The 23641-nt window shown below is 44.6% G+C and overlaps 1 protein-coding gene across 2 annotated transcripts; it reads left to right on the top strand.

Annotated features, from left to right (window-relative positions):
* The first annotated feature begins 7154 nt into the window (after positions 1-7154).
* Positions 7155-22623, top strand: LOC123115191 (serine/threonine-protein kinase tricornered). 2 transcript variants are annotated; one of them, XM_044536423.1, is made up of 13 exons: positions 7155-7475; positions 12584-12758; positions 13039-13122; positions 17120-17361; positions 17446-17689; positions 17834-17913; positions 18037-18121; positions 19140-19271; positions 20122-20235; positions 20476-20520; positions 21228-21312; positions 21929-21979; positions 22078-22623. In XM_044536423.1, the coding sequence occupies exons 1-13, from the start codon at positions 7318-7320 to the stop codon at positions 22164-22166; spliced, it is 1584 nt and encodes a 527-aa protein (XP_044392358.1). In that variant the 5' UTR covers positions 7155-7317; the 3' UTR covers positions 22167-22623. The 2 variants fall into 2 exon arrangements, with proteins under 2 accessions (XP_044392358.1, XP_044392364.1); XM_044536429.1 differs by having other exon boundaries at positions 7162-7475; positions 12584-12744.
* The last annotated feature ends 1018 nt before the right edge of the window (positions 22624-23641 follow it).

The raw sequence follows: 23641 nt of genomic DNA, 5'->3' as shown, positions 1-23641 counted from the left end.
CACTTTTGCTCTCTGGTGGAGCGATTTCGGGGGGGGGGATACTTCCCTCCAAGAGGGGGAAATCGAAGCTATCATCATCACAAACAACCCTCTCATCATGGGAGGGCCAATCTCCATCAACATATTCAACAACACCATCTCATCTCAAAACCCTAGTTCATCCACTACTGCAGGATGGTCCAAACATGAAAGTCCAATCAGAGACCCTTCGACAAAATAGTGTGCGATGCATTAATCGCAAATGGTGGTGTAAGAAAACCATCAATAATGAGATGAACTGTTTTTGATGGCGCACACATCAAACACGATTCAGATCAGAGCTCCATGTGCGATGCGTGGCATACGGTTAATCCATACAAACTGTTTGCGATAACAACATAAATGGTCAGCCAGATGAGTGTGTGTGTGATATACAGCATACAGTTCACTGGGATGAACTGTTTCTGATTAGGTAACACAACAGAAATGGTCAGCCTGATCAAGGTGTGTGCGATGGAGGGCATACAGTTCACTCGAATGAATTGTTTGCGATGAGCCAAGACAACAGAAATAGTTCAACTGAACAAGATGTGTGTGATACACGGCAAACAAGTCCGTAATCAAAAATGTGTGTGAAGACCAAAAATAACACAGACGCACTACAAAAAAAGACACATCCGTGACATTTTGGGCCGAACGAAATTTTTTCCTGTCATACTTATGACACTTCTATGACGATAATTATGACAAAACCCGATATCAAAATTTTTGTCAACAAAAGTTCACAATATTGATAGGAGCTACTCATAAGGATGCATAGAGGCTATATTAAGCATTCAAACTACTTAGAACTCTAAGAATTCAACATGCAAACTCATCTACAGCAACACTAAGAGTAGCTAATTATTCAAAATACAAACCAGTAACACAAAAACTAATTGGAGCAATGGAGGAGTCACATACCAAGTAGCAATCCCCCAAAATAGTTTTGGAAACGGAGCTTCGAGCAAAGAGATCGAGATCCGCGGGTTTGAGAGCAAGAACACGAGAAAGAGAGCAATGGTGATTTTTTCTGGAGGTAGGAGATGACATGGGCTAAAGAGACAAGTGAGGGGACCCATGTGGGGACCACAACCCACCAGGGTGTGTCTGGGGTTGCTGGCGCGCCCTGGTGTCTTGTGGTTACTAGGTGCACCCCGTCTGATGTTATTTGCACCAGAAATTCAGAAATATTTAGAAAAAACCGTATTAAATTTTCAGGGCATTCTGAGCACTTTTATTTTTTGGGTCGTTTTTTATTGCACGGAAATCTAGAAAACAGGATAAACATGGAATGTTATTTTATTTAACTAAGAAAAACAGAGAACAAAAGGTAAGGGCAGAAGGTAGTGCCTACCAAATTCATCAACTTCATACCTCTCAAAAATGATCAATTAATAAGATTGATCAAGTCTTACTAACAACCACCTTCGATTAGCATGAAACCGAAGAACTTTTGTAAAACACTAAGTTACCTCAACGGGGATATGAGTATGTCATATTTCTTTTTGGTAGTAGGTAGAGGTAGTTGAAAACTTCTAATAGTGATTGTCGGAGATTTTTTTAATAACATTAATACCATTCACTTGGAATTGTTTCTTCGGAAAATGCATTGTATGCTCATTACCATTGATATGAAAAGTGACATTGCTTTTATTGCAATCAATAATAGCCCCTGCAGTATTAAAAAGGGTCTACCAAGGATAATCGACATGTTGTCGTCCTTGGGCATCTCAAGTATAAGAAAGTCTATTAAGATAGTAACATTTGCAACAACAATGGGCACGTCCTCACAAATACCGATAGGTATGGTAGTTGATTTATCAGCCATTTGCAAAGATATTTTAGTAGGTGTGAGTTTATTCAAATCAAGTCTTTTATATAAAGAGAAAGGCATAACACTAACACCAGCTCATAAATCACACAAAGTAGTTTTAACATATTTTCTTTTGATGGAGCAAGGTATAGTTGGTATTCCTGGATCTCCCAGTTTTTAGGTACTCCATATTTAAAAGAATAATTATCAAGCATGGTGGAGATTTCAGCTTGTGGTATCTTCCGCTTATTAGTGATGATGTCTTTCATTTGTTTTGCATAAGGGGCCATCTTTAAAATACTCCCTCCGTTCCTTTATACAAGGTGTATTTGGTTTTTCAAAAGTCAAGTGAGTGCATGTTTGACCAAGTTTTTAGAAAAATATATCAATATCCACAATATGAAATTTATATCATTTGATCGATCATGAAAGGTAGTTTCATATTTTATCTATTAGGTATTGCAGATGTTTCTATTTTGTTTTATAATCTTGATCAAACTTTCAAATGGTTGACTTGCACAAAAACCAATACACCTTATATTCTGGAATAGAGGGAGTATCAGTCAAGTGAGTACGTAAAAAGACTGGCCTAAGCATTTCAGCAAAACGCTCAAATTCTTCATCATCTTTTTTCTTAGTTGGTTTGGGCAGAAAGGGCATGGGTTTCTGAACCCATAGTTCTCTTTCTTTACCATGTTTTCTAGCCACAAAGTCTCTTTTATCATATCTTTTATTTTTAGGTTGTGGATTATCAACATCAACAGTAGGTTCTATCTCCACATCATTACCTGGTTCTTTATCGTTGTCTAGTTGAGTGTCTTCATGAACATCATCATTATATGTTTCATTATCACTAGGTGAATGTTTATTACTAGATTGAGTTTTAGCATCAAATATAGAAATATCATTATTATCCCAGGAGGTTAGAAGAGGTTTTTTTATTTCAGGTTCACTAGAGGTATGCAAAGTCCTATTATTTTTCTTTTTTTCTTTTTCTTTTTATAAGGACTAGGTGCATCAGTGTTAATTCTTTGAGAGTCTTGTTCAATTCTTTTAGGGTGTCCCTCAGGATAAAGTGGTTCCTGAGTCATTCTACCTTCTCTAGTTACTACTCTAATAGCATGGTCATTCATATTATTATTCATTTCATCAAGCAATTCTCTTTGAGATTTAGCAACTTGTTCTAATTGAGTTTGAGCCATAGAGGCATGCTTTCCTACACCTCTAACATCATTAGTCATTCTAAATAACAAGTTACGCAAGCGAGCGATCATACAAGAGTTGTATTTCAACTATTTCATAATATTGGCATTGAAGATATCTTATTTTCTAATGTAGTTATCGAACTCATAAAGGCATTGACTAGGATGCATATTATAAGGGATGCCATTTTCATAAAATTCCATGAAGAGTTTACCTCTACCACCCGTGGGGGTGGTGTATCAAGTCCATGTATTTCTTCAATAGGTGGTAAATTCTTAACATCCTCTGCTTTAACACGTTTTCCCTTCATACATTTCTTTGCTCTTGCATATCTTCAAGACTGAGAAATAAGACACCCCTATTTTCGGAGTAGGTTTAGGCGATGGTTCAGGAAGAGTCCAATCATCATTTTTTTCAATATGTTATTCAATAATTCCTCGACTTGTTCAACAGTTCGTTCCCTGAAAACACAACCAGCACAACTATCTAGGAGTCCCTAGAAGCATCGGTTAGTCCATTATAAAAGATATCAAGTATTTCATTTTTCTTAAGTGGATGATCAGGCAAAGCATTAAGCAATTTGAGAAGCCTCCCCCAAGCTTGTGGGAGACTCTCTTCTTCAATTTGCACAAGTTAAATATTTCCCGTAAGGCAGCTTGTTTCTTATGAGTAGGATTTCCCCCCCAGAGAAGTAGTAAATCATATCCTGGGGACTACGCACACAACTAGGAGCAAGAGTATTTTACCATATCTTAGCATCACCCTTTAATGAGAGCAGAAATAATTTGAGGATATAATAGTAGCGAATTTTCTCATCATTAGCAAAAAGGGTGGCTATATCATTCAATTTAGTAAGGTGTGCCACAACAGTTTCAGTCTCATAGCCATGGAAAGGATCAGATTCAACCAAAATAATTAACTCTGGGTCAACAAAGAATTCATAATCCTCATCAGTAACAAAGATAGGTGAAGTAGCAAACTTAGGATCACATTTCATTCTAGCATTCAAAGATTTTTCTTTCAGTCTGCATAATAATTTCTTAAGATCATCTCTATCATTGCAAGTAAGAAAGTCCCTAGCTATCTCTTCATCCATAACGCATCCTTCAGGTATCTTAGGCATTTCATATCTAGGAGAGTTAGGTCTAATAGTTGTTTCAAGATTTTCAGTTCCAAGTACATCATCAGTTTCAGCATTCTCAATATCTTTAGCTCTAGCAAGTTGTTCATCAAGAAATTCACCTAGTGGCACATTATCATCAAGCAAGGTACTAGCATCATCATAAGCATTATCCATAGCAGAAGTAGCATCATCAATAACTTGCGACATATCAGGATTAGTAACATGTGGTGGCATTGCAAGTTTACTCAAAATAGAAGGTGAATCAAGTGCAGAGCTAGATGGCAATTCCTTACCTCCCCTCATCTTAGAGGGAAAAATCTTAGTCTTGGTATCCTTCAGATTCTTCATAGTGATAAATAGATAATAATTCCAAGCGACTCAACAAATATAGCTATGTTCCCCGGCAACGGTGCCAGAAAAAGGTCTTGATAACCCACAAGTATAGGGGATCGCAATAGTTTTCGAGGGTAGAGTATTCAACCCAAATTTATAGATTCGACACAATGGGAGCCAAAGAATATTTGTAAGTATTAGCAGCTGAGTTTTCAATTCAACCACACCTGGAGATTAAATATCTGCAGCAAAGTGATCAGTAGCATAGTAATATGATAGTTTTGATAGCAGTGGTAACAACAATAGTAACGGTGAGAGTGATAGCAATAGTTTTGTAGCAAGTGTAACAATAACAGTAATAGTAGTAAATTAGCAAGAACAATATGTGGAAAATTCGTAGGCATTGGATCGGTAGATTCGTTGGATGATATTCATCATATAACAGTCATAACCTAGGACGATACAAAACTAGCTCCAGTTCATAAATATAATGTAGGCATGTATTCCGTAAATAGTCATACGTGCTTATGGAAAGAACTTGTATGACATCTTTTGTCCTACCCTCCCGTGGCAGCGGGGTCCAATGGAAACTAAGGGAAATTGAGGCCTCCTTTTAATAGAGAACCGGAACAAAGCATTAACACATAGTGAATACATGAACTCCTCAAACTACGGTCATCACCAGAAAGTATCCCAATTACTGTCACACTGGGGTTTACGGATCATAACACGTAATAGGTGAATATGACTTGCAAGTTCGGATTTAGAACATAAATATAATGGTGAAAACATAAACGGTTCAAATCTGAAATCACGGCACCCGGACCCAAAGTGACAAGCATTAAGCATGTCAAAGTCATAACAATATCAATCTCAGAACATAGTGGATACTAGGGATCAAGCCCTAACAAAACTAACTCGATTACATGATGAATCTCATCCAACTCTTCACTGACCAGCAAGCCTACAAAGGAATTACTCACTCCCAGTGGGGAGCATCATGAAATTGATGATGAAGGAGGGTTGGTGATGACGAAGATCGAAGATCCCCTCTCCGGAGCCTCAAACGGACTCTAGATCTGGCCTCCCGATGAAGAACAGGAGGTGGTGGCGGCTCCGTATCGTGAAACGCGATAAAACTTCCTCCTCGATTTTCTCTTCAAAAATATGATTTTATAGCATCGAAATTAGGGTCTGCGGGGCCACCAGGCGGGCACAACCCACCAGGGCGCGCCAGAGGTGGGGAGGGGCGCCCTGGTGTCTTGTGCCCAGCCAGGGGCCCCCTCCGGTGGTTCTTGGCTCCAGTATTTTTCTTTTATTATAAAATAATTCTTCAAAAAGTTTCGTTCCATTCCGATTTTTTTTATTTCTGCACAAAAAACAACACCATGGTAGTTCTGCTGAAAACAGCGTCAGTTCGGGTTAGTTTCATTCAAATCATGCAAACTAGAGTCCAAAACAAGAGCAAAAGTGTTAGGAAAAGTAGATACGACGAAGACGTATCAGACTATCAGAGTGCAGGACCACTCACTATTGGTAGAGTTATCAGGTGACACACCCTTTCCTTTTCCCATTCTTTTGGAGGCTGAAGCACGTCGATTTGAATTTTACCGAAACGGTTGAGAGCATTAAAGCAAAAAGATTTTCTACATGCTCGTCGCAAGTTAGTGGCACAAATTTTTGCTCACTACTATCGAAATATTTCAGTTCAACAACATCGGCTTGGCTCCAGGGATAATCAGAAGAGAGGGAGTTGCATAAATCTTTAAACCAAACAATTGTTTCTACCACTTTTGGATAGCAAAATCCAGACAAATGATGCGCTTTTGTACCCCGCACGATGCTAGTTTCCATTATAACTGCGAGCCGAAAGGCAAACGCTCGATCAATCCTACAATTAGGCAGGCAATAATTTAGTCAAGTAGACAACAATTCACGAGTCCATTGGTCAAATTAATACTAGGCACATTATCGAGTTAGATCACACATTTCAAGGGGTTCGAGTCTTATCCAGCCGGAATCCATGAGTTCTCTGCTGCTCCTAGTTCGCCCCAATCCTCCCCACGGTCGATGGGACGGAGGCCGGTGTCCCTCGACATTGCCCAAGCCTACGAAGCTTAATCTGCTGTCGGGGCAGGGAACGCGGCGGATCCCCTTGAGCCAGTACAAGCCTGGGGCACGGAACGCGGCGGATCAGTGCACCGTGGGCGAGGGCTCTTGTCGATTGCATGCTAATTGGGAGATGGTGGTCGGATGGGTGGGGGGAGGCGTACGTGCGGTGCACCCTTTCTTCGGTTGCTTCGCCAACAACGGCGGTTGTGTGGGGAACGATCACTTAGATATGCAATAATTAGGACACCCCTAGACGTGCCATTGACAGGTCCTTTGAGAAATATCTAATGCAGTGAGCACTTTCCTTACCCTCTTGTTTAATACAACGGGCTATCGTGTTTCAGAAAAAGAAAAGATAGAATATTATCTGCAAAATTGCCTTTTCTTCCGAATCAATCGTGTAAAATTTGCCATAAAGCTCGGTGTGCTCCATTTACTCACTAGCTGTCTCCAGCCTGTTTTATTATTATTATTATTATATACAAAAAAAAGCTGTCTCCAGCTCCAGCCTGTAGTCCTCCACTAAAAAAGACCAGGTTATTCATCTCTAACCTCAAACTAACCAAACAAGAAGCAGCCGCGTCGGCGAAGCCAATAAGAGAAACCATTACTAGCACTACCAAGAGAGAAAACAATTTTAAAAGAATTTCGAGTTCGCGACAGCGAGAAGCAGAGCCGGGTCGCGGGGCCGCGGGCGGGCGTGCGCGTTAGCATGGAGAGCGAGACGGCGGCGCGCGGTGGCCGGAGCCAGCCGCTGGTGGAGGAGGCGGTGGGGTCCAGCCGCACCATGGAGCGCGTCGCGGCTGCGAAGAAGATCATCGAGAACGACTACCGCGAGCGCATGAAGAATCTCCGGGAGCGCAACGAGAGGTACAGCCGGCCTCCCATCCTGTCCCGAAACTCCTGATTTTGTCTATTCGGCCGCGTGCGGGTGTACCTGGATCTCGGGGGGTCGGGATGATCGAGGGATTGGGGATATCTCAGCGATTCGGGGGTTTATACTTTTGTCCTCTGTAGTTTCCGCTGCATGTCTAGCTGGTAATTCGGCGACTTTTAGGGTAATTTGTTCTAGACTGTGGCTGTAGATTATACTGTGGGCTACTCCATCTTTGAACTTTTTTTTCTCTAGAATATGCACGAGTCATATACTCCCTCCGTCCCAGAATAAGTGTCTATAGAAGAAAGGGGTGAAGAAACCCTCCACAAGGTTTACAACCGATTTACTAGGCTCTCACTAGCCACCACAAGATAGTTACATTAGTATGGGATTACTCGCGGCTAGCCTGCCTACTCAGACCACCGAAGAAAAACTCAAAGTCACCCTTTAGTAGACCCGCTGATTTCCATGTCCGTCCTTCATGATTAATGTTCGGCAAGGCTAGTTGATGGGATGGGGTTGTGCCGTCGAATACTATGGTTTTACAGTGTTTCCAAAGTTCCCATAAGCAAAGCGTGATAATCGCCTTTAGGTCTCATGGTGAGCATTGAGCCGCAACCCGCGTGGTGCACCACTCCACCAACTCCTCGTCCACCACTGGAGTTTGGTTTGGCTCGTCGAGAGCGCTCCAAATCCATAGCCACAGGTTCTCGCAAAGACACATGTGAGGAGGATGTGGTTGATTGTTTCGACCTGTTGGTTGCAAGATGGCACGTAGTTTGGTGTGGGAGTCCTCGGTGCGCCAGACGGTCTGAAGTCCAGCAACGGTTCTGCATGGCCAACCACGAGAAGAACCGGCCTATCTTTGAACTTTGGGACGTGCAATTACGGTGTAGGTTGGGGTGAGCTGATTCGCTGAGGGATTTTGGATGGTTGATAGTTACTCCCTCCGTCCCATAATGTAAGACGTTTTTCAACTCTAGTGTAGTGTCAAAAAACATCTTACATTATGGGACGGAGGGAGTATCTGTTAATTGGATTGAATTGTTGCTCATTGCTCCATTGAGCTGAGCATCCTTTGTCAATGCGGTTCTTGGATTGTAGCTAGAAGAAAACAGGGGCTTGTGTTGTCTGATTGCTTATGTGGAGAATTTGTCTTGACATATTGGTGTTTGCAGCGTGCAGACCTGAGTTTCTTGCTCCATGTTCACTAGTGCTGTCTTTTGTACTTTTTGGGGGTGGTTTGCCTATTCAGGTGTGTGCAGACATGCTGTAAGTTGGGTTTTAGGGCATCTTCAAGTCGGGCACCCATTCTGGCTGCAAATGTTCGGCCTGTCTGGTACAGACACTTTTAGCCGTCCAACGCAGGCACCCATTTTGAGCCAGACTATCTGGAATATCCTAGCCTGGCCCCAACTCGAGGGGCGGAGTAGGGGAGTTCGGACATCTACCACGTCAGATCCGACGTCCCGGACCCACGCCAAAAACCCTAATCAGTCCCTTCCCCGTCCCACACCCCTCTCTCTCTTTCCATGCCTGACCCTGAGGCCGCTACCAAATCCACCTCGGTCGCCGCTATAACAGCAATACCACCACCACTGGCCTTTGCCGCCGCAATGAATCTCTCTGGCCCAACGAACTTGACCTTGTCCAACATCTTCGAGGTGCTACCGTCGCAAGCACCCACGTCGGCCAAATTCGGAGAGTATCAAGCAGCAAGAGCGCCGCACGAGAGAGAAGGTGCAAGGGGCCGGTGCAAGGGGCCAGTGCGGCGGTGTGAGCATGAGCTCCTCTTGCAAGCTATGCCGCTGTGTCGGGTGTGCCTGCACACGCGTCGCCCCACGGCGCCCTTGCCTACGACTACAGCCCGGACTCACAGTAGTCCCCCCCTCCACCCACTCTGGTCTCCCGTTCATCATCAACCTCAACATCGACTACAACTTCACCGAGTCATTGCGGCAAATCCGGCAGCATACACCACCGGAGGATAGCTTCTCTGCAGGCGCTCGCAACCTGTTCAACGGACCTCCCCCTCCTAAGCTCGACACGGCCAAAGAGGTGATGATGTCCATGATCAACGATGGTCAAACGAACGGAGGGGTGGAAAAACAATACTCGCCGGCGCCGAGATGGAAGCAAAGAAAGCGAAGAGAGGAGTTGTATACACCACCAAGGAGGACGAGTTGTTTTGCTTGGCTTGGTTGGGCAATAGCGTTGATCCATTTGTCGGTGTTGAGCAAAGGGGTGCGATGTTTTTTAGGAAGGCGCCCAACAAAGGGGTGCGACCTTATTGAGGAAGGCGCATGAGTTCTTTCATGGCATGAAGAACTACCCGCCGTATCATGTGGCGGTGATCGGAGTGGGAACTCCTTCAATCATCGGAACAAGTGTTGTGGTGCATATGCCCAAATCAAGAACAGTGCACCAAGTGGCATGGGTATCGTTGAGCTTGTAAGCTTCGCTTCCCATAAAGTTCATCATATGATTTATTTGCCCTATATGTTGCAATGTTTTTCATCATGTGATTCATTTGCTTTTCTAGCCGGCCTCGTGGCGCCACTGTCCAAGAAAATCGAGGGTAGGCCATTCACCATGCATCATTGTTGAATCAAGTCGAATGGCCAAATCAAATGGAGTGACTTGGCCAATTTACTCAAAGCCGCAAACGCAAAAGTGCCGCAACCTCCCAAATGGATGAAGTTGGTGAAACAAGCGGTGGAGTTCAAGGGGGGCTTGCATTGGCAACCCGTGTATCGAGGGGGGGGGGATGGGAAGTGGGAGACCGAGAGGGCAAGGTGCAATCGGGCGGCCAAATGTCGGAGAAGTGGGAGGACATCATGGACAAGAACGAGGTGGCAAGTGCCAAAACACAATGAGCTCAAGGAGGAAAAGGAGGAGAGGTTTAAAGAGTTCATGGAGATGCAAGCAAAGAAGGTTGACATTGAGTAGAAGAGGCTTGCAGTTCAGACGGTGTGCGAGGAGTCCAAGGTCATGTATGTCAAGGCTGACGACTTGGATGCCGATGCGGCATTGTGATTTCACTAAATGCGCAGTGGAATCATTGCATGCTATGCAAATGGTGGTTGGCACTGATTCATTCGGTTGCTTTTGTTTGAATTGTTGGATCTGGATTATGAAGTTTGTTTGAATTGTTTGTCATTTGTCATGCACAATTTATCTTCCAATTGTTTGAACATTGATGAAATTTGACTTAGCGAAAAAAAGAGGGCGGAGGAAGGACAGACAAGTAGGGGATTTTTTTGTGATAGCCTTGAGATGTCCTTAGTGGCATGTTTTAACAATTGTCAACTGGACATAGCAATGTGCTTTAAGGGGTTCGACAATAGTAGGTGGAGCCAGGATTTTGTCATGTGTGCATGTAGGTGGGTGGCCATTGTGGTGGGACTTAGCGCACATTTGCACTTGACTGACTTGACATTGATGAGTTTGACGCATTACTTACACTTAGTCAATCGATGGCACAAACAAAACAGATACAAGTGCCTGATCAAAGCCTAAACGAACAAAAGAGACGAAACATTGTGCACATTTTTTGGAGTTTAGGAAAACATTGTGTATTTGTGCAGTAGAAATTAGATTAAGTGCGAACTTGAAGTGCTCAATAAGAATATTGTTTTGGTGCCTTTTAGCCTCGTCCAAACAGACATTTAATCACATAGGATAAGTTAAATGGCTGGTATTAACTGCCAATGCCAATAAAAGCTACTCCCTCCATCCAAGTTTATTAGGCAACATTTTGGAAATCTCTGATACCTTTCATTGACTGGGTTTGTATCTTCAAGAAAAGAAGTTGAGAGTCCCCACAAAAAGGAAAAAGAAAACTTGTTGAGAGCGATCCACGTATTATGCATATATGTTATAAGTAAAAAGTTAAAATTCTATACTTACTTGGTGACATTCCTATTAAAGATTATTCATCCGTGTCACTCTATTTTAGTTTCCTTATGCATATGCTGTCAAATCGCCGATCTCTAGATATATCTCCTGCAAAGTTTGTGGCTGGCTTCTGCATCTCAACCGCCTCAACACAAGCTTCAACCTGCACCACAAAAACCTTCTGCCTTCTGCGACATGCCTGATGTGCATGGCCCATGCAGATGACTGCCTACATCTATTCGTCCGCTGCCCCGCGGCGGCCAGAGTCTGACGGAAGGCAGGAATTCATCGGGCTGCCCGCGACCATGACGGTGCCCGTGATCCTGACTACCCTTTGGAAAATTTGGGATGCCAGGAATGCTAAAGTTTTCCGTCAACAAAACTTTCCCGTTGAGGATGTAACACGGAACTCTTTCTCTCCGACCTCTCTCTATGGCCTGGCGTGACTTTCTTTCCCCTCGATAGCCTTTTGCTTGCGGGATTACCCACCCAGGTGAAACTTAAAAAAAAAAAACTCCTGCTCTAGGAACACACTAATGTAAATTTGTCTACTCTCAATGTTGAGCTGAAAATCAATACATAGCTTTCTAACACTCTCTTCGAAGATAAAAACCAAAACAATCACAAACCACACTATTTCGAATGTAATTGTGCACATCAATCAAGTACAAAAAGTACGAGTCGTCACATACTCAAATGGAAAAGCGAACACAAATGAGAACTTTGTTCCTATCCACGCCCTCCTGCAACTATACCTACATCTTCATTTCGAATTGCAAATCCCCTTGACCCAATCAAAGGAAACCAACAGCTAGCTCCACAAGCAAGGATCAATGCTTTCGCAGAGCTGCACACTGCATAACACAAGCAATGACCCAATGAACTCAATAGACACGCGTTCCAAATATCTCTTGAAATCTCACTCATTCTAGTTTAAATACATTTATTTTAATTTGTCTTCATCCTGGTTTCAACTACCAAAGTCTAGACTATATGTTGTTGTATTAAATGTGAATGGAATCTTTCTCTTTCTTGTCATCTTTTTGCGCTCGTAATTTGCAGGGAGCATATATTCATCCTTGGGTCCATCACTTCATTTGGAAACATTGCCTTTTTATTGCCTACAGTGACAAGCTTATCACACACTGCCGTTTGCTTTTATTTCTATTGATACTAGAAACTTGGATCCATTGTACAATTGCAGACGCTTGATTTTGGAACAACAGTTAGCTTCTTCTCAAGTTCCTAGGGAGGAGCAGATAAAATTGATAAAGGAGTTGCAGAGGAAGGAGACTGAATACATGAGACTTAAAAGGCATAGAATTTGTGTGGATGACTTCGAGCTGCTCACCATCATTGGAAGAGGTGCTTATGGGGAGGTTTGCATCTTCCAGTATCTACAAGCATGCTTTTCTGAGTCATTTAGGCAGTCCATATTTTGTAATCCCTTTCAATTCAATGGTATCTGCTCAATAAATAGTTGGCATTTGCCAAATAAACATAGTATGCATGCCAATACGTTGACTGGCGGCGCCAGTTGGTTGCATGTAGCATTTCCTAGATCTATTGTCTCTAAAATTCCTGATGTTTAAAGTACAACTGTTTGTCATGCTGGAGCTGCTGACCCGTAGGTGATAACTTGATTTGTTTTTCTGATAGGTTCAACTATGCCGGGATAAATCCTCTGGTAATATTTATGCAATGAAAAAACTAAAGAAGTCTGAAATGGTTGTCAAGGGTCAGGTATGCTAAGAGTACTGTACTGCTTGTTTTGCATTTTCTTTTCTTTTTAATATTTGTGGTTATGTTAGTACATTTTTGTTTTGATATATTTTGATGCTGGCCACCAAAGCAGTCTCGTCATGTAAGAAGTAACAATGATAGATGCCATGCTAGAGAACTCAAAATGGCTTGTACCTTGACCCGTGTGTTAAGTTCTGACTGATTTTTTTTTCGAGAAACGCAAAGATCTTTGCGTTTCATTGCATTGAAGAGAAGGGATAGTACAATCCTCCTAGGAGGCTGGGGTTACAAAGGTTGTGCTCTCGATCAGTGGACGTCCCAGGATGTGGGCAGGACAACCCTGAGCCCCTGTGCCCCAGCTTGTGCCCAACATTTGGCCTCAGTTTTAATCCTATCCACTAATGCTTCTATCGATGGCCGCGCGTTTTCGAAGACGCATTCATTCCGCTGCTTCCAGATCATCCAAGGAACTAACATGGCTACGGACTGCAATCCTTTGCGCAGCGTGTGCGGTGTCTGTCCCTTCGTCTCCTGCCACCAGTCTACGAGTGAGGGCTCATTGTATGGTGGCTGTGATGGAATGCGAGTCCAGTCCAAGATGGCATGCCAGGTTTGCCGCGCGAATGGGCAGGCCAGGAGCAGGTGCTGGATGGTCTCTGGTGCTTGATCGCAGAGGAGACATTTGGGGTGGTGCTGCAGGCCGCGACGGGCCAGCCGTTCCGCTGTCCAGCACCGGTCCTGGCTGGCTAGCCAATGGAAGAACCGGACTCTGGGTGGTGCCCAGCTCTTCCATGTCAGCTTCCATGAGGGGCATCTTGTGGATCCATGAAAGGTCGCAGCGTAGCAGGATTGCGCCGTGTAAATGCCGTTGGCCGTCCACCTCCAGAGCATTTGGTCAGGCACATTCGTGAGAGTGATGCTCTGTACGGCCTGCCAAAGCATCAGGTATTGCCCAATTTCATGTATCCCGAGCACTCCCTGGATGTCGCGGGCCCAAGCGTTGCCCGTTAGGGCCTCCGCCACTGTTCTCACTTTGCGCCTCCGTTTGGGGAGGGGATGCATTGGGAAAGCGCAGGGGCGAGCTCGCGGATGGATTGCCCCTGTAGCCAGCGGTCGTCCCAAAACAGGGCCGTCAATCCATCACCGAGGACCATGGTAGTGGAGGCGAAGAACAGCGCGCGCTCCTCAGGAGTGAACTGCAAGTCGAGCCCTTGCCACGCGCGGTTGTCGTCCGTGCGAGTATACCATAGCCAACCTCAGTGCCAGGCCAACGCGCTCCAGGTCCGTATCCCCAAGCCGCCATATTCCAGCGGACGGCACACATAGCGCCAGTTGACATGGCAGTGTCCACCATTGGCAATTGCACGTCCAGCCCATAAGAAGCCCCGTTGTATCTTCTCCAGCTGCCTCAAAGTCTTCTTAGGGGGGTTGAATGCGAGCAGTTGGTGAACCGGGATGGCCTCGAGCACCGCTTTGACCAATGCGAGCCGTCCAGCCTTGTTCATGAGCCATGCTTTCCATGTTGGGAGCCTGGCAACCACTGAATCTACAAGGGGCTGTAGTTGGGCGGCGGTGGGGCGGCGCAACGTTAGTGGGATGCCGAGGTAGGTGATGGGCAGGTCGGCCGTCCCGCATCCTACTTGGGCAATCGTCGCGTCTGCGTCGGGGTCGCCATGGAAGATGGTGGCCGAGCTCTTGGCATAGTTCACCCGGAGGCCGCTAGCTTCACCGAAGAGTGTTAGGATGCCCTTGACGGCCTACACGTCTCCCGGTGTGGCGTGGCAGAAAAGCATCACATCGTCGACGTATAAGGAGATGGCCGGAATGGCTCGTCGGGGGTGCAGCTTTTGCAAGATGCCGGAGTCGTGGGCGCGGTGGATGAGGCGTCCGAGGGTGTCCATGGCGAGCACGAAGAGTTGTGGCGACACGGGGTCGCCCTGTCGCAGTCCGCATCGGTGCCATATCGGCGGTCCTGGCTCGCCATTCAGATGATCCTAGTGCTTGAGGTCGATAGCAGTATCGCAAGCCACTCCCGGAAACGAGGCCCGAACCCATACTGGTCCAGCACCTCAAAGAGGAAGGGCCAGGATAGGGAGTCGAAGGCTCGCGTGAGGTCAGAGTTTGAGCATGACTCTTGGGGCCCCAAGTTGGTGCAGCAGCTTCATGGATTGCCTGACCAGGATGAAATTGTCGTGGAGGCTCCGGCCTGGGATGAATGCATTCTGGTTGCAACTGACCAGGTCGCCCAACCTTGGCGCGAGGCGTAGCGAGAGCACTTTCGCGAAGATTTTGGCCATGAGGTGTATCAGGCATATAGGACGGTAGTCGCGGAGCTGGCAGGCATCGGCGCGCTTTGGGGGCAGGGTCAAAAGGGCCTGGTTAAGCTTGCTGAAGCCGCGACCGCGCAGCTCGAAGAGTTGCTGGAAGATGTCCAGGAAGTCCTGTTTGACCGTGCTCCAACATGCCCGCAAGAACTCAGCTGTAAATCCGTCGGGCCCAGGCGCCTTATGTGCCGGGAGGCATTTGACGGCATCCCATATCTCCTCAGGGCTGAATGGGGCGTCGAGGCATGTCAGGTTGCAAGGCTCTATGAGCTGCGATAGGTCCAGCGAGTGGCCGCGGGCGAAGGCCGAGCCCAGCAGTTCGTCAAAGTGAGAGAAAGCCGCCTGCGCCATCCCCTCCTGATCCGCAATCACATGTCCATCCACGGTGAGGCTGTGGATGTGGTTCTTCTGCCGGCGGAAAGAGCACTGTCGGTGGAAGAATGTCGTGTTGGCATCCCCATCCTTGAGTGTGGTGATGCGTGCCCGCTGCCTCGCAATCGTGTGCTCCAACGATGCCAGCCCAAGGTAGGATATTTTGAGCTGCCTCCGCAGCCAGTCCTCGGGGGGCGGGAGCACCCGTTCCTCCTGGGCCTTGTCAAATCGCGAGATCAGCTCGCGGGATATGGCCATCTTGTCGCGGATGTTCCCTTTGGACCTAGCACTCCAGCTGGTCAGCCTGCGGGCAGTGGCCTGGAGGCGGAAAACCAAGCGCCGGAAAGGATCTGGGTCATGTACCGATCCCCAAGCCGCGGCCACTGTTTCATGGAACCCATCCAGCCGCAGCTAGAAATCCTAAGTGGAAGCGTCGGTGCGCCGCGTGCGTGGGCGAGCAGTCGAGGAGGAGGGGGCAGTGGTCAGACACGACAGAGGCGAGGCAGCGCAGGTGGCAATTGCCGTGCGCGTCTTCCCAGTCCGATGTGCAGAACACGCGATCCAGGTGCACGAGGGTGGGCGGGGACTGCTCGTTGGACCAAGTGAATCGCCGTCCATTGAGGTACATCTCCTTCAACGTGAGGTCGTTGACGAGGCGACCGTCAACGGAATCTGCCCATCATGCGGCGGCTCAGGTTGCCATTGTTCTTGTCCTCGTCGCGCAGAATTAGGTTGAAGTCGCCGCGTAGCATCCAGGGCCCGGGGCAGTCTATGCATATCTCGCGTATTTCTTGCAGGAAGGCGATCTTGTCTGCGTCTTCTTGGGGGCCATAGACCACCGATAGCCACCACGGCGCGCCGGTGGCCGCGGTCACTTTGGCCGTTATGGCGTTCGTGGTGAACATTGGGTCCGTGATGGTCACGGCCCTGCTCTTCCACGCAAGCAGTATGCCTTTCGTGGATTGTAGAGTAAGAGTATAGGACTGCCTTTCGTGGATTCCTTTTTTATAACTGTGACACGAATGTTATAGATAACACGTGGTTCAGATTGTAGAATAGGACTGTCGGTCATGGTCGGCTGTTATTTTTCTACTCTACAATTTTTTTTACCTCAATATGATTTTTGATGCACTGTTGTTTTCATGAACTATTGTTTAATACGAGAGGCTTTGTATGTTATCCCAGATTATTCATTTTTGCTTTGAATTGAAATCTTTTCAACTATTATTATGGGAATATTTAGTAAGTTTAGTTTGCCCTGTTCTTCTTTTTGGAACTAATATTTTCTTTACATCTATTAGGTGGAGCATGTTAGATCTGAAAGAAACTTGCTGGCTGAAGTTGGTAGCCACTGCATTGTGAAGCTATACTATTCTTTCCAAGATGCTGAGTATCTCTACCTTATCATGGAGTACCTTCCCGGAGGTGATATGATGACCCTCCTCATGAGAGAGGATACCTTAGCTGAAAATGTGGCTCGATTCTATATTGCTGAGACAGTTCTTGCCATTGAGTCTATTCATAAACATAATTACATCCACAGGTCACATACTTCCAAATCTTGTTTGCATATGCTATATTCTATATATGTTTATTCAAATCTATTTTTGTTTTATTGTCCTTACAGGGATATTAAGCCTGATAATCTCCTTCTCGATAAGAATGGACACATGAAGTTGTCAGATTTTGGCTTATGCAAGCCAATTGACTGTACCAAATTGTCAACATTGAATGAAGATGAACCTATGACTGATGAAAACCTTAGGGAGTCCATGGATATCGATTATTCTCTCTCTGATACAGCAAATGGTAGAAGGTGGAGAAGTCCAAATGAACAGCTTCAGCACTGGCAGAAGAACAGGAGAAAATTGGTGCGTGCTTGCTTACCATATCGAGCATCCAACTAGTTACATACAACTCCATTTTTTTTCCTTATTCCATGGGCATAAATTCTCAACATCATTTCTCAAAAGGGAAAAGTATCGCCAAACATTTCCATTTTAAATGAATTTCAGGCATTTTCTACTGTCGGTACGCCTGATTATATTGCTCCTGAGGTGTTACTGAAAAAGGGATATGGAGTTGAGTGTGACTGGTAGGTTAAGAATTTCATATTCACATACTTTATTCCTTGTTTTGATCTTCAAGGCAAAAAATTAAACTTGTCTCTTGTTTTAAATAACTGTTGTATGATTGCTTATTTTTTATTTGCATGCAGGTGGTCCCTGGGTGCAATCATGTATGAGATGCTTGTTGGGTATCCACCATTCTATTCGGATGATCCAATAACCACATGCCGAAAGGTTTGTTTTCTGAATAATCTATCTATAACTGAATCGTTAAGCCCGTGCAGTTGCGTGTTGTATACATGTAAATTTGGACATGCCATTGCAAAGTTTACAGTAAAATTGCAACCTTTGCAGTGGCATTATTCCAATCTCTCCTTGTACTTGTAACATATCTTATGAGAGTTGTCTTTGTGGTCAAGATCATTACATTATCTAGTGAGTTGGAATATGTTGCAGATAATAGGATCCCGCCAACTGGTGGGATAGAGCTCTTTTTTTTTCCAGTGGGAGTTATTATCATATAGTTATCTTTTTCCACTGAGGGTGTTTAAACACACATCATCATTAGCCCCACCAAAAAGGATGGATATACGTTTTTCCTTTTTTGAATGAGAATTGCATGGCATATTCTATTTGTTATAAGTCTAACCACACATTGACTTTCATTATATAACAATATATTTACTGCTTGTGGGTTATACTGATTTTGATTCATTTTTTTAGAACAGTCATACTGTAGTGTAGTGGTTTAATTTGATTATCTTAGTTATTATAGTTTAGTATGGAGCTTATTTTTAGCTGCACGTTAAATTTACTGAAAACATTGCTGCGCATTTGCTATTTGTGTTGTTGTGCAGGAACGTACAAATTTTCAGGTCCAGATCACCCTAGTTGAATGAGGTAGATGAAATATAGTTAGCGAAGTAGTTCCTTGCTAAAGGCTTTGTTGTTGTGAAGTAGTTCCTTGCTCTGCAAGGTTTGCCAAATGTTGCTAGCCTTAATTCTCTCCCATGTGTGGAAGTGTGTAAATGGCAAAGTTCTTTGGTCTTTAGCTTTAAATTACTCCTATGCTGGCATGATTTGAAATCCTGGACTACCTGTCTTTGAATTTCATACAATTGACATTAAACTTATGTAATTTGGTCTCTTTTTCTGGGTATATATAACCTGGGAAAGATGAGTACCCATATTCTATAAGCGCTCCCACTTTCTGTTGTAAGTACTGCACTGACTCTGCTGTACTACTTCCTAGATTGTACATTGGAGAAGCTATTTAAAATTTCCAGAAAATCCAAGGTTGTCTCCTGAAGCTAAGGATCTCATTTGTCGGTTCTTATGTGATGTTGACCACAGGATTGGCAGTGGAGGGGCAGATCAAATAAAGGTATTTGTCTCTCAAAATTATCTGCTGTCTCCAGTTGCAAATATAAGTTATCTTAAAATCCATGCTGGTAAAACATATTCAGATTTAGTCATCCATGTACAAAATAGTACCTAAATTGGCTGGCTGAAATCGGTATTACTATATATCACGAAATTATAATTGCATACGCCTGTGGACTCGTATTAGGGGCAAAAAAATATTAAAGAAGGGGAGTTAAAGAAAGCGAAGGAGAGGCTGCCGCATGGCCGGAAACTGTGGTCACAAGGACAAATAGAAACATGGATGAGCAGGACTAGGTTTCAGATAATACTAAAAAAAAAGGGCAACCTGGTGCATGTAGCTCCCGCTTGCGCAGGGTCCAGGGAAGGGTCCGACCACTTTGGGTCTATAGTACGCAGCCTTTCCCTACATTTCTGTAAGAGGCTGTTTCCAGGACTTGAACCCATGACCTCATGGTCACAAGGCAGCAGCTTTACCACTGCGCCACGGCTCCCCTTCAGGTTTCAGATAATACTCTTTAAGGAAAAAAGAATTGGGATTGTCAAGTCTGTCCAGGAATTAGTGAGACGAGCATTCAAATCAGAGTTGTGTTTGTGTCCAGTGGGTACTATATAAACCAGGTCCTTGTTTGTAATAACAATCAAGTCTTCTAGTTTCTATTCCTGACCCCTCTGAGTCTCTCTATCTAATCTCTGCTACCCTTTTAATCGCCGGCAAGGGCGCCTTGATGCAGATGACGAACTCGTCCCCTTGTGTCCCACCCCTACTTCCACAACTATACATACATACGATTCCATCCGAGTATTGCTTGAAAATGTTATGTTTGTTACACCCAATTTCTTTTTCTTAGGCTCATCCTTGGTTTCATGGAGTTGAATGGGATAAGCTTTATGAAATGGAGGCGGCGTTTAAGCCTCAAGTAAATGATGAACTGGATACACAGAATTTTCAGAAGTTTGACGAGGTGAGCAAATTCTTTTGCATTAGTTTGCTGTGTGTTTGATCCTTTAAACTAGACTGACCAGGGATCCCCTGGTGGCACTTATTACAGAAGACAACCCGAGCACCACCCTGTAGTTTGCTTCTTTAAATATTCCCAACTTTCAAGAATATTTCGTTTCATATTCAATATGTCATTCTTTCAGCTCCATATGCTTTTCTGCCATGCATAAATTATATTTATCACTTTCTTTCTTCTCTGCAGGTAGATCCCGCTCCAGCAAGAACAGGTTCTGGGTCCTCAAGGAAGGTATGAATTTATGAACCCTCAGATTCGACAAAACTACTCTAAAAGCATGTTCAGCCTTGCACGCCCATTTTTGACTCCTCTTTAAGACCACATGATATTGTTGATAATGACCACGTGATATTGTTGATAATATTAATACATTCATAATCTGTCTTTTTAATTCCATAACGTTGTCATTTTGTGTATTTAATTTAACCTATACGTGGAGAAGAGGCAGGGTAAGCACAAATATGTCCGTATCAAGGTTATCCATCATCCTACCCACTCCAGCTCTACTAATTAAGTGATCTATTATCCTGCAACCATTGGATTGTTGTCAGTACTGCTTAGGAGTAACGGACCGTGTAGGATCACCAAACTATTCGGTTTCTTATTTCATGCGGTATGTGCCCCCCAAAATTTGCCATAGAATGTGTTGCAACTTTGCAAAACATTTTTCATGAAGGCAGAGCTTATCATGATTTATCTATGTGGGATGGGGTGGGTTCTTTTTCTTTCACTTTTAATGTCCATGCCTAGGAATCAATTTCTGTCTTGTAATAAACTACACACCTTTTGTTTTGCACTTCAAGTTACTGAATCATCTTCATCAGTGGTCACATTTAGATGTCCATGGATAGGCATTTCAACATTTGTAACAGACTACATGCCATTATTTCTTTATTTACTCCAAAGCTCTTCGTCATTGTTTGGAAACATTATTGCAGATGATTCCTAATACTAAAGACCTTAGCTTTGTGGGCTATACATACAAGAACTTCGAAGCTGTGAAAGGTTTGCGTCAGTCTGCAGGTTTGTTTCCTTGTAATCATTAGTCATTTCAGATGATTTGCTTAGTTTACTATAACTGGCTGATACACCTCCCCTCCCTCCCTAAAGCACACAGTTTCTTTTAACCTTTATTTTGCTATTTGTTCCCAGAAGATGTTATGGTGAGATTCCTATTCTGTTTTCCTTTTTCTTAAAATAGTTTACGAGCAAATATTGGCGATTTTTTCTTCCATATACCGGCTAATTCATTGAAAAACAAAAACTCTGCTTTTAGATAGCTGTACTTGGTGTTTATACTTGCCAATCCCCCTTTACATCAATGCTGAAAATGGGTCTATCTTTCCCAGATTACCTCAATGGTAGAAACAGGAACTGCTCACTGCTTAGTTTCGCTCCTTTCAGCTCAGTAGTAATTGATGTTTTTCAGTCCACTTTACCATTTCTGTTGATTTTGATTACCTGTTAGATTGTTTTTTTAGCACAGCTACAATTTCATATTTATCATGTGTTGCCACAGTATATGTTACTATGTACTACAGCAGTGCATGTGCACATTATGTCAGATTGTTATACTGCCTTCACTTTGTTAGTTTCATTCCTTACTTGCAACAGCTTATGTAAACATAAACGTATGCAGGTCTGGGAAGAAGCTCCTCGTTAACAAGCCAGCCTAGTGAATCTGCATCTGGTGAGTATTATTTCCTTTTGTTGGCTTGTTTGTAAACATCTGGCTAGAATGTCCCTTGCTTATGCCATTTTATCTTGTTTGAACCCTCACGATCCCAGATACAGTCGACATGGATTCATCAGCAGAACCGAATGGAAGTGACACACACATGCGCACTGTCTCGTCTGCCGATCATATGATGCAATAAGCAGCCTTGCTGTGGCTGAAATCCCTGTCCCCGCACCAGCATGATTCGCCTTCAGTGATGTGGCTTCATCCAAAGCGATCTGCTTGATTTTAGTCAGGTCTCACGCTGTACTTATCGTTGGTGAGCATTTTGTTGTAGGTGTGCAAATTAGTCAGTATGCAACAGCGCATGTGCTGGGCTTGGTCAGATATGGTGCTGAGCTGCTTGGTTGCCCAGGTTGGCAGGTTATTGCCTTCCTTGCGGCAGTTCGTAGCCCGCCAACGTATGATCATCATGGGGTAGGATAAGAATTAAAGAGACAGTATTTGTGGTAGGCTAGCCATTGTTGCTTGCTGCTGGATGTTTTTTCTTTTCAGTTCTAACTGCCTGATACTTTGATATGCATCGGATAATTATCTGTTGGAACTTGCACATGAATGCTTCATCTGTGGATTAAACTGAGTTTCCATATTTTAAATGCCCAGTGTAGCCGGTGACGTTTCTTCATTTTTTTCTAGAGTGATGTTTCTTCATTCTATAGGATTTATATATATCCAACGTTATGCCATCTTGGATCGCTACTACAAGCTTTTTGAGTGCCCCCTTGCGACCGAGGTGGTTTGCGCCTTTGCAGATTTCTATGGATGGCATCTCCCCCAGGCTAGCCCCCCACTCCTCCCCGTCGTGCCGACTCTCAGCATGATCGCGCCTTGTCTGTCCGTGACCCCGTGTATCAACATTCTTCCATGGATGTAAACCTCAAGATTATGTTTTGAAATGTTCGCGGCCTCAATAGCCGGGCCAAGTGTTCTGCCGTCCGCACTGTGATTGCCTCCGCGTCACCTTCCGTAGTATGTTTGCAAGAGACCAAGCTCTCGATGGTTTCGTTGGCTCTCATCCTCGAGACTCTTGGTGGCTCTTTCGACGGATTCTACTTCCTCCCGGCGACTGATACCCGGGGCGGCATCGTTCTTGCCTGGCAAAGCTGCCAGATCTTCCTCTCCAACCCTATGATTAGCGACCACCATGCGTCTGCTGTTGCTACTACAACCTTGGGCGGGTAACATTGGTGGGTCACTGGCGTCTACGGCCCCCAAGGCGACGACGCGAAGCTGGCTTTCCTCACTGAGCTTCAAGACCTCCAATCAAGCATCTCTAGCCCCTGGCTCATAGGTGGCGACTTCAATATGATCACAAGAACAATGATCGTGTTTCCCGCAGAACGATGAACCGCTTTCGCCGCTTCATCTCCGACCATGGGCTCTATGATATCTACATGCATGGCCGACGCTATACTTGGTCGAACCAGCAAGCGAACCCTACCCTTGTTCGCAATGACCGTGTCCTCTGCACCCCCTCTTGGGAGACAACACATCCCCACTGCCTTTTGCGATGCCTTTCTCTCGCGGCCTCTGACCATTGTCCATTGCTCATCGACTGCGCCGTCCGCTCTGCCGGAGGCAGACACTTTCACTTCCAAAGATTCTGGCTGGGAT

This window comes from Triticum aestivum, chromosome 1B (genome assembly GCF_018294505.1).
Source record: "Triticum aestivum cultivar Chinese Spring chromosome 1B, IWGSC CS RefSeq v2.1, whole genome shotgun sequence".
NCBI lineage: Eukaryota > Viridiplantae > Streptophyta > Magnoliopsida > Poales > Poaceae > Triticum > Triticum aestivum.
This window is presented reverse-complemented; position numbering and strand designations above follow the sequence as displayed.